This window comes from Camelus dromedarius, chromosome 1, assembly GCF_036321535.1.
Source record: "Camelus dromedarius isolate mCamDro1 chromosome 1, mCamDro1.pat, whole genome shotgun sequence".
Lineage (NCBI taxonomy): Eukaryota > Metazoa > Chordata > Mammalia > Artiodactyla > Camelidae > Camelus > Camelus dromedarius.
This window is the reverse complement of record NC_087436.1, coordinates 95998534-96010404: the sequence shown is the minus strand read 5'-3', so window position 1 is coordinate 96010404 and position 11871 is coordinate 95998534. Positions and strand designations below refer to the sequence as shown.

The following is an 11871-nucleotide window of genomic DNA, read 5'->3' as shown; positions in this document are numbered from 1 at the left end:
TCCCTCTATCTCTGGATGTGAAAAAAAAAAAATCTCAGGTCATATATGCTGTTTTGGAGCCCACTTCTTCCATTTAGCAAGATATTTTAAGCATTTTCTCAAGATAATCAAATGCTACTCTAAAACACATATCCTATTTATGGTTACTGTTCAAAGTTTGTTTTAATATAATTGTATTTCTGTTGCTGGCCACGGAGAGATGTAACTTACCTATTTGAAATTTACAAATAGTTTGCCCCCCAAAATTTTATTGGGGGCCTTCTTTGTGCCTGGGAATTCAAAGGGACTCTATGCTGCTCTGGCAGGAGCTGAAGAATTGAGGCTGCAGGACCTCTATATTGGAGAACCGAGCTCTCAGGAGCAAAAGAGGAAACATCTCAACCCCCATATTAAGACAACTACTTCTGTTGTTAATTTCTTACCACCATTCAACACATTCCATTTTCTAGTCATTTATTCTTGATGTTCTTTCTGCCTGAAAGCAGTTTTGCAGCTTCCAGGTATGCGGCAACAGCTAGACCCCAACAAGCTACACGAGGCTGGACTAGATGGAGAAAAGCAGAAGGTGGTGAAAATTTCAGGAATGGCATGGAAGACATTAGCGGTGAAGTTAAAGAAGAAGGGACTGTGGCAAATTTTAAGACAACAGAGAAGAATTAGTAGGAATTGGGGGTTAACTAGAGGTTAATATAAACCAGACATCAGCCATGAGATCTAATTGTTATGATTGCCTTGCCCTTCAGATTCACAGCCTGTGTAGGCCCAAAGCTCTCACCATGATTTCTGCTCATCCTGGAGGGCTGCATTCTCCTGGTCGCCTCTGCTCTCTGACATCTGACTTTCCCATGAACTGCTTCTGCTCACACCAGATCACTTCCAGTACGAAACTCACCATCCTCTTTCATTTCCCAAACGAGCTCGCACACAGCCAACTTTTACGAGCACAGTAGATGGAGCAGATGGGGTAGGCTGGCCCACCCCGCACCGTGCCACCTCCCTTGCCTGCCTCCATTGAAGAAGATAAAAAAGCGAATTATGTCCTTTCACCCCTTGAGTTCAGGGAGGCCATGTGATGTAAGTAGAAACTTGCTGGGGATGTTTCTAGGAAAGATTTTACCTTCTTAAAAAAGAATACGCCCATCATTGGTAGTCTTTCTCTTTCTTCCCTTCTTCCTGCCTTGGATATGGATTTAATATGTGAGCCCACAGCAGCTCCCTGAGACCGCAATGCAGCAAGCATGAGCACAAAAGCCAGCAGACAAAGGATGGCAAAGTAGAAATAAAGACAGTACCTAGGTCCTTGATGGTGTCACCGATTGCTGAATCCATGCCAACAACTACGTACCTCTGATTTTAAATAAAATCACACTTATTTAAGCCACCAGGAGTCTGGTATTCTATGACTTGTAGCCTAATACGTCTCTAACAGATAAAGATTTTGCTGTGATATTCTGGGGGTCCCAGGGAAGGTGAAGATTACATAACTTTTGCCAGCTTGCTTATCTCTCCTCCTCTCTCTTTTTCTCTTCTCCTTTCCTCTTCCATTTCATCATCTCCTCCAAAAGGCAAAGCAGAATTATCCCCTTGTTTCACACAAAGCATTTGTAACCGTAATGGCCTTTCTTACATAACTTAGACATCTCTTGCTCCATTCCAAATATTCACCACATTTTTTATTTCCAAAAAAGTCAGCTCTCTCTCTAAAAGGAATTCTCGTGCCAGATGATTAGATAAAAATATGCTCTACTTTCGTACATAAAAGATAATGCATTACTTAAAAGGATACCAATGCTTACAGCCCTAGAGACTGAGAAGAGACCATCGCCAGTATTGATGAGGTAATTCTGCATAGCAGTGAGAATCGATCCCGGTGTTGGCTCCACCGTCCTGGAGAGCACTGCCCAGCAAGGGCTGAGCAATTCGGCTTGCACTGCCTCCAGACATGGAAGGTCGTTTCTGTGGGACTTAGTCAACGGAACATGCTCCCCGTATCTCACACTCCATTGCATTGTAAACCCTGGGAAAAGGCCATCTGCCTCGACCAGCTTCACCCAAGACCCTGCCCTGAAGTTGATCAGTCGCTGAAAAATGTGAGTGTCTTCACGGGACTGGGCTCAGAAAGTTCCTGCACTCAGCCAGCAGAGGTCAGCTGCCAAGAACATCCAAGCCTTGGCTTAAAGAGCTCAAGACAGGTGGTGGCTCTTTCAGAAATTTTTTTTTTTTTTTTTTTTTTTTTTTTGCTTGTCTTTTAATTTTATTAGCATCCAAGACTGGAGAAAATGAGAGAATGGATGGAGTGGGAGGAGTCAAGGACTGGAGGAGCAGGTGGGAGGCATTATCTCACTCAGACACATGAGTCCTTGCCTAGCCTCAAGGTGGAAGAATTGAGGGGAGAGGAAAAAAGATCTCTCTGCTAACAACTAGCAACTCAGGGAGAAACACTGGGCCCAACGTCAGGTGGAAGCAGTGCCACATCACTCCCTCACCAAAGGGCCAGCTTCTAAGGCCTAAGTAGCCATAGCCCTAGGCAGAGGAACTACCTGGGAACTGAGCTAAGGTAGGTTCCTTCCTCCAACAGGAGGCATGGCTGGGCAGGGGCTGTGCAGACTTGGCAAGGCCAGGCCAGCCCAGACAGCAGTCAGCCAGTCAGTGTCCATGCCCCTCCCCAGTCCCTGCAGGCCCCGGGCAGGGGCAGTTCCAGTCAGTGGCTCCAGCCAGCAGCTTGGGCTGGGACGCCCTGGGAAAGACAGCAGAGGGTGGTCACTTGAGGAGTTTCACAGCTAGGCGGAGCTGAACTTCACAGAAGAAGATGTCCATGAGGTTGCGGCCCACCTCCTGTGCGATCTGGGAGATCAGGTGTCCCTTTGGACCGATCAGGATCCTCACATGAGATTCTTTGGGCACCAGAAGCTTCTGCTCTATCACCAGCTCCCCATTTGGCCCTTCATCCCACATCACTGTCTTCTGCTGGACACTGTAGGGCACCTCCTGGGGCAGGTACTCTAGAAGCTTCTCTCGGATGATGTTGGTGCAGATCTCCTCAGGTGTCTGGCTGGTAAGGACTCCACTGTGGAACTCCCAGGGCCCTGGCCGGGCCTGCGCCAGGAGGTATTGCTTTAGTGTCCTGACATCCTCTGGGCTTAGGGCTGACAGCATGAAGATCTCCTGGAAGTGGGGCCAGCCAGTCCTCTGAGGGTTTCCCACAGACTGTGTGTTTGGGCTCTTAGCTGCTGGGCTAGGGGCATGAGTGCCCGGCTGTGAGTGGAAGGCCTGCTTCATTTTGAGATTCTTGCCGTTGACCACACCTTCAGTGAGGGCCGCTGTGAGCTCCAGGAGAACAGACTTATGCTTCAGGCAATCTTGTTCATAACAAGGATGCTGGGGACTTGGGAGAACTGGATCAGGCACTGGAGCAACTGGGGACTGAGCTGCTTCCGAGTCCACTTGTCGGAGACATCCACAAGAACCACAACCAGATCAGCAGATTCCATGCTCTTCCATGGATCTTCCAACAAAGAGAGCTCCCGATTGTGCCTTTTCTGTTTAGCAGGGCTGATGAGGCCAGGTGTGTCAAGCAGAATCACCTGGGCTTCTTTCTCTGTGATGACCCCTAGAGCTTGGCTGCGAGTGGTGTGCACCTTCTTGGAGACCGGGAACACTTTTCGGCCCAGCAGCTGGTTGGAGAGGGTTGACTTCCCTGCGTTCGGGGCACCCAGGAGGACCACTCGTAGGACCCGGGGGTTCTCAGGCATGTCGGGGCGATGGACCAAGAGGAGATCCTGCTCATCTTTGCGTATGGACACGGCGGGGGCGGGACAAGTCAACGAACTGTCGGGCTGAGAGAGTCCAAGGAAGCAGTCCAGGGCTGAGTTCTGGCCAGAGGGGCGAGAAGCTGAGGCCAGGAGGGGACCAGAGAAAGCAGGGCCCGCGGCACAGGAAACGCACCTCCGCGGACAGCCCAAGGGCGAGGGGAGCAGGGCCACCCACTCCCTCGCGGCATCGGGGCCCCGCTGCCAGACCCCTAATAAGGTCCGAAGGAACGCAGCCCCACGCCTGCCTGGGGCAGCCATCGCAGCCGCAAGGCCCAGAAATATTATTTTGTATGTTTTCTCCTGGAAGTAGAGACTAAGGGGAATAAATGAAAGTAAACTTCCTTGCATAAATGTTTTAAATGTCTTTTTTTCCCTATCTTTCTGTGCTAACCTTGCACTCTACCCCTGCACATGAGATCCTTTGTTAAACCTACCCAAGGCTTTGTTTTTTTTTTAATACATTCATTTGTCTAAGCCAGTGCTTCTCCATAGGAGTGATCTTTGACCCCGAGGAGACATTTGGCTATGCTCGCCGACATGCTTGGTCTCACCCCTGGCAAGTGGGGAGGAATGCTACTGACATCTAGCCGTTACGCATTCAACAATGCACAGGACGGCACCAAACGTCAAAGAACTACCTGCCCAAAATATCAGTAGTGCTGGAAACTCCAGTCAAACTCAAGGACCAGTAAAAATAAGAAGAGAGAGCAAGCTTGCCCTTTGAGTCTTCTTAGAGTTATGTTTAATTCTCAGATGTACTGATGTATTTTTCATTTATTTGCTTTGTCATTGATTGTGAGTGCCTCTGGCTCCACCTATCACTGGTGCACATAACCGTCTAGCGCACAGCAGAGAGCCCACCACCCTGCTGCCATGATTAAACTGTTTACTCGGGGTTTATGTATTTACTGATTCCAGGACTGACAGAGAAATCAAGTTCAAGAGGGTAAATAACAAATCTCTGGGAACCTTTGCTCACATCATTTCCTCCACTGACCCTGGTTACTTCAAATTCTACCAATTTCATCTCCTTTTCCTTTTTAGAAGCTTCTCTGATTTGTCTTCAGTCAGCTCTTTCCTTTCAGAACTCTAAATGTGCTATCTCTCTTCCACTCAAATGATGCTTAATCAAATACACCTTGTGCTGGCTCTCACATTTCAGTCTGTCTAGTTATTAAATTAAACATTTTATCTCCATCCAGAGACTCTCTTTGGGGGCAGAGACCATGTCTCACTTTTCATCAAATCCCTGGAGGACCAGGTATAGTGCATAAACAAAAAGCCATCCAATAAACAGTGAATTCATGGATAAAATGTAGATCATGAATATATCTGTTTAAGAAAATATGGACATACTATTTTATGTGCTCAGACTCCTAATTTGGCCATCATGAACTGAAGGAAAAACATCTTATCTCCCTGAGAAAGTCTTTCTTATGACAAAAGTCATAGGTAAGCTTGGCCAAAGTTCACATGACTAAGTCATGACCAAAAAGAAATGACCTGTGACCTTCAGTGACGTGCTCAAAGTAGAAAATGTGAATGAGCTTAATGATTAGTGACGGTGGTTAAACATTAAGTCTTTAAAACTCTAATTGTGTGAATACTAAGGCTGCACATACCTGGCCGTAATAGGTGGTATCCTTCTGACAAAATTTCTGCTTCTAATATTTTCCTTCTAACAGTCTTCAGAGCAAATAGAACAAAGCCAACCAGAAAAATGACAGGGAACAGACTTTCCATATACCTATTGTCTGCTTTCCTTTTAGACATATCCTTCATCCTGGGACAAAAGACTTGTCCCAAATAAACTGATTTAAAATATACAGAAAGGTCATTTGTACGAAGTTTCATAATAAAACTATGTCTACTATTTTAGAAAGGTTTTATAACTTTCTTTAAAGGTTTCTCTTTTGCCAGTAAATTCATATCTTATGTACTGCAGCCCTGGAGTAGTGCTGATTTATTATACACTATTTGTCTCTCTTTTCTGAGCCAAAAATGAACAAAGCATCACATGGAGCAGTACACCACTAAGGAAAATGCAGCAGACCCCGCGGTCCATCCCTACTGCAACCATGAGAGCAGCCGTCCCTCCTTGAGTTGAGATGCTTTGAAATAAGGATCACTCCTCTGTTGTGCCCTCTCTGTTGCCATTGCTGGCTAACAGTTTTTAAGCACTGGCTCTCAAAATGATCAGTTGATTAGTGCTGGACATGCCGTAACAAGGAAGAATACCAGCCTGAATGTCAAAATGCAGATTTTAGGGCAGCACAAGAGCTAACAAGGGAAAGGCCAAGAAAATCTAGGATGAGGAATAACAAGCAACGGGGCATTGATGGAAGCCCTTTAACTTTGTGCTGGGCTTCAGAAACAGACTGACAGCCTGGGAAGGCTGACATATGCTGGAGGACACAGTGGCCACAGGCAAGGAGTGACCTCAGGGGAGAAGAGCAGTTGCCAAGGCACAGTGAAGGGTGGACATCAAAGACTCGGATGCCATGGGCTCAGGAATCACTGGTTGCCCCTCCGCACCTCTATGCTGATGCAGAGAGGCCAGCTGGGCAACAAGCAAATGTCATCAAGTCACATGTGCAGGGAAGGCTCGCAGGAAAGAGCCATCAGTCCTAACTGGGGAGGTCAGGTGAGGCTGTGGTTTATAAAGTCCTTTTGACCTATTCCTTTTTACCCTCTCAATTGCACACTGAAGTTTCCCTAGGAAGATGGAATCAGCCACGTTATTTTCCAACCACTGCAGTGGAAAAACCTAGCGGCAACACCAGAAAGAAAGTTCAGGGGCCATGGGACTGACTATATAATGAAGCTCCATTTGTCTAGAAATGGTACTTTGTTTAACTTATATTGATGCATCTCACAGTTATGTGCGATACACATGAGCAAGGGAAGCTACTGTTAAGACCAAATTTTCTTTCTCATTGACTCATAGCAAAAATGGCTAACAGTTATTGAGTTCTCACTAATTACACAGAGTATGATATAGGAATAACATATGGAATTACACATGTAGATATTATACATAGTAATTCCTTACCACGTAGCCATGGGATAGTAGTGTTATTATTCCCATTTTAGAGCAGAGGAACCTGAGGCTCAGAGAGAGTTATAAAGTCAGACACCTAGTAAGTGGCATAGTGGGGATTCCAAGCTCATCCACCTCCATTCTTAGCCATTACGCTCCCCAATAAAAAGCTTTTCTCCACTTATATATTAGTTAAGGTAACATTAAATGTTATAAGAGACAAACTCCCCAATCTTGGTCACTGTCCACAAAGGAAGCTTATCTCTCACTCGTCTCCCACTCACCCCAAGTCCAGTTGGCGGTGGTTTATGTAAGGTCTGCTGCATAGACAGTCAAGGACCAGGCAGTTGGAGGCTCTGACACCTTCAACATCTCCTTCCAGAGTCGCCCTGAATGTTGAAGTTCAGTCAGCAGAAAGGGGAAGAAAGAAGATTTTTATAGGTCAAATCTGGAAATGCCAGACATAAATTCTGTCTATTCCACTTACCAGCAATCCATTGTGCAACTGGGAAATGGAGTCTAGCTGGGAGGAAAGGGAAAGGCATGGATGCATGGCAAGGCACACTCTGCTTCAGATCATAACTACCTGTCTGCATAGAAGTGTTCTCAGGAAACAGGAGGCTCTGCCTGAGTCTGACGACTTTAGAATTCAGCTGAAGATCAAGTGAATTCCACAACGTTTAGTCTTCCCTATGAATATTGACTCAGTCAGGATCCCCTCAGGAGAACAGAAAACACTTTAGGTCTTTCAAACAATGAGAATTTAATACAATGAATTTATAAAAAGAGTTGAGAAGCCAAAGAGGGGGCAGTGAGACTGCCCAGAGATGAGAGATATAGGAAGTCAGCACCATCCCCAGGACGAGGAGGTCAGTAGGATGAGATGGTGCTGGCAGAGCCCCAGAGCTGGGGCTTTCCAGAGAGAGGGGCTGATGGCAGGAGGGAGAGGCACAGCTGCCGTAGGAGACTCCACCAGAGACAGAGAGAGACACGGAGGGAGGCAAGGAAGGAGGAAAAGAAGGAAGAAGAATGAGACGGATGCGCACAGAGGAATGCTACGGCTTCTCTCCTCCTCTTCGCCCCAAAGCTTTCTTTCTTGCCTCCCTGTTGCTGAACCTATCAAGAAACCAGTCCACCAGGGAGCCTGAGAAATGTAGGCCCCTACAATACAGAGCAGAGCAGGGAGAGGGCAGAGAATGAATCTAACAGCAAACAGGCAAGTGATCAGCAATAATATCAGACCCCCTCCAACTTACCCTTTAAATCTAACAGCAGTGGAAGCAACCTAAATGTCCTAAATGACAGATGAATGGATAAAGAAGATGTGGAACATTTATACAATAGAATACTACTCAGCCATAAAAAAGAATGAAATAATACCACTTGCAGCCATGTGGATGGACCTAAAGATTATCATACTAAGTGAAGTAAGTCAGACAGAGAGAGATAAATACCATATGATACCACTTATTTATGGAATCTAAAAAAAATTGATACAAATGAACTTATTTACAAAACAGAAAGAGACTCACAGACGTAGAAAACAAACTTATGGTTACCACAGGGGGAGAGGTTAGGGAGGGATAAACTAGGAGTTTAGAATTAGCAGATACTACTATATATAAAATAGATAAACAAGGTCCTGTTGTATAGGACTATGGGAAACTATATTTAATATTTTGTAATAACTTATAATGAAAAAGAATACAGAAAAGAATATATATATGTGTACAACTGAATCACTATGCTGTACACCAGAAACTAACACAACACTGAAAATCAACTATACTTCAATTAAAAAATAAATAAGTAAATAAACCTAACAGAGAGATGTACTAAAATTGTTTAGCTCTATCTCTACAAATAAGGCAATACGAATGCCTAGTTTATAAAGCAAACTGCCAGTGTTTTTAGGCTGGGTGTTTTTAGGCCTCATGACTCTGTTATGTCATACCTCGAAGTCATGCAGAAAATCAGATTAAGTTATTATCAGGGTAAACCTTCAGTACAACTTTCTGCTTTTTTTTTTTTTATATATATAAATCAGAAATACAGAAAACTCTACAGAAGCAAAGAATCCATTCAACATTCATTCACTTACTTATTTTAGGGCCAGGCTCTCTGCTATGAGCCGGGGTAGTTCTAAGACATAGAAGATTACCTCTCTCCCGTTCCCATCATTCCAAGTCTTCTCCTGGCTGTCTTTGCTGCATAACTACAACTGTGTCCATGCCTAGAAATCTTGTGTGCTCCCCCTTTGAAATTTTAAACTCAAATGTCCTAGTGTCTCTCTAGTGTCTCTGACACTCTCCTCTCTTTCCAGCATTCTCGTCATTGACATTTAAACATGCATCCAGACCTCCAGTACCATTATCCCGCTCTCTTCCCACATCTTCTATAATCCCAGAACCAATGGTCCAGCACTCACCCACTCTTTCTCACTACAGTGATTGATAGGGTTTGTTGTTGTTTGTGTGTTGTTTGTTTTCCTTTTCAGCGTCTAAATCCCCATTTCTAATTGGGAGGAATCCCTAAGGTGAGAGTCTGCTGGGAGGTAAAGACTCATTCCCAGTATGGAGGCTGCAGGAGCCAGACACTTCTCTCCCCTTCCTGGACACGTGATCAAGGGTTAGCCAGTTGGATGCTCCTGCCTGAGGCCTCAATTCTTAACATCTAGGAACAAAAGGATAGTTTAGTATGTTTTCAGGGCTGCAAAGTCCAGGTGGGGCAGGTGTAGTGGCAGTCGGAGGAGCCCTGCTGGCTCCTAGGCAACAGGGATAGCCATTCCAGCAGGGTCTCCTGGTCATTCATTCCTGTGTAGGCTGCCTCATCTCCCTTGGTTCCCGTCTGTTGTTTTAAGCCTGATTCTCTAACCGTCCCTTTGATCTCTGAGCTATTCATTATGTACTGAAGTTAATGGTTCATTTCCATTACCTTCAACCAGATGACTGATATATTTACCACACTTCAACTCACTTGTTCCTTTGTCATTCTTGTCACCTCTCTGCAAACTCTAACTTTTGTTTCCTGACTCGATCTCCATTTTTTCACTCCCACATTCTGATTTTGGATTAGTGTCAGGAAAAAAAATCACTTTTTAGACTGCAACAAATTCATGATCTGTGACCTCAGCCAGAGTCCTTCTAAGAATACTTGCCTCCTTATCTTGCTCCCCAAAGCAGCTACATCAGTTCTTACAGATTCTTTCCAAGATCCCGCCTTCCATCATCTCTTACCTTCCTCATTTCCAAGGATTTTCAACAAACAATTTAGTCATCTGCTTCACAGAGGAAAGAGAGGCCATGAGATTTAAGTCAGCTAAATAAACAATCATTTCATGAATGGTTACAGCTACAGTCAGTACATAACTACTATCCTGGGCTTCTCTTCTTCACCTTAAGATTATTTTCAAAAAAATTCCAAGTATTTACACAGACCACACAAACTTTTTCTGCCTAGAGACTATGTCAATGTATATGTATTATATGTGTACACAAACACACATATGTACATACACACATATACATATGTGGATCAATATGTCCCATAATTTTTTTGTTGTTGGCATAAACTCTCTTTCCCTTTCTATTCTTTTATTTTGTATTATAAACAGAGCAGCTATATTTGTGCTTCTACAAGTGATGTCACTTCCTTTAAGTTTATTTCCTTAGGGTATATCTCCAAAATAGTATTAGTGGGTCAAAGGGTATGGATAGTTTTTAAAGCGCCTACTACATATTGGAAACTTATTCTCCAGAAACGTTCCTTCTGCAGTGAGAAAGCACATTCTGTTTTCCCATGGTGACCATGTAGCCCTGGCTCTACTGGACATTATAATTTTTTAAAAATTTTTGCTACCTTATTTTATATTTCTTCTTTCTATTGGCCCATAGGTTCTTTCCATGAGACAATGAAATATCTCTTATTCTGGATCAGCTTTAATGCTTGCTGAAGGAATTCTCCTTGCTGGCTTGTACATTGGTGAGCTTGCTATATGTCAATAGTAAAGCTTTTATCAGATGTCATCATTGCATTTGCTTCCTCTATTCTATTCATTTATTTCAATATTTATCTCAATACACTGTGTGTACACAGCTTTTAGTTTGACCTCAACAGATTTGATCATATGCATTGCAAATCTGGTCGCAGCCTACACTTCTCAATATTCAGAGATGTATTTTCTCCTCCATAACTGAATTAAATTTGGCATTCCATTTTTCCAAAGATTTGTTTCTTTGATAGATTAGTTTTAATACTCAACTCTTTGACCCATCTGCAGTGGACTTCAGAATACAACACGAAGTCCAGAGCAAAGCTAATTTTTCTCCCTACTGTTCTGCTTGCCTGACAACACTTATTAAACAGTGATTTATCCTCCACCCCAACCACAGCATTTTTTTAAAACTTCTAACAATGATGTTTAATCCAGTATTTCTCATTGTGTAGAAGAGTGAATTACTGTAAGAAGTTGATGTAGTAATTCAGACTTGAAAACTCCCCTCTGAGAAGCAGGGATTTTTTTAGTTTAAAAAAAACATCTAATGAACAAATGGAAACTTAGGACTATGAGGGATTTTGAAATATCCTTTCCAACCCTTTCCTCCTAATACAAATGAGGAAACAGAGACACTAATGAATTAAATATGATACAAGGCACTCTGCTAAGGACTGTGGGAAAATGTAGTGAATTACAGCACATATGTAATTAAGAAATGAATTTCAGATGAAAATGCATATAAGCATTAAATAACATCAGTAATAAAAATAAACAAGTAATAATATAAAAATACACAGCTAAGGATAATAATAATAAATATACAGCTAATAAAATATACAGCTCATAATAATGACAGCTACTATTAACTGAAGATCTATTGTGTTCCAAGCACTATGAATCTCTTTTAAGCCCATGACAACACCATAGGGTATGCATTATTATTCCCATTTAGATACCTAGTAATTTGCCCAAATTCTGCCACCAAGTGGCAAGAGCCAGCTCCCAGCTCTCTCCGACTTGAA

General features: G+C 43.4%; 1 protein-coding gene across 1 annotated transcript; it reads right to left on the bottom strand.

Annotated features, from left to right (window-relative positions):
* Window positions 1-2244: 2244 nt before the first annotated feature.
* LOC116148117 (GTPase Era, mitochondrial-like) lies at window positions 2245-4085 on the bottom strand. Its single transcript, XM_031436137.2, is given in 2 exon segments — window positions 2245-3362; window positions 3365-4085. Coding segments are annotated over 2 exon segments (1308 nt in total). The 5' UTR covers window positions 4071-4085; the 3' UTR covers window positions 2245-2760.
* Between the last annotated feature and the right edge of the window lie 7786 nt (window positions 4086-11871).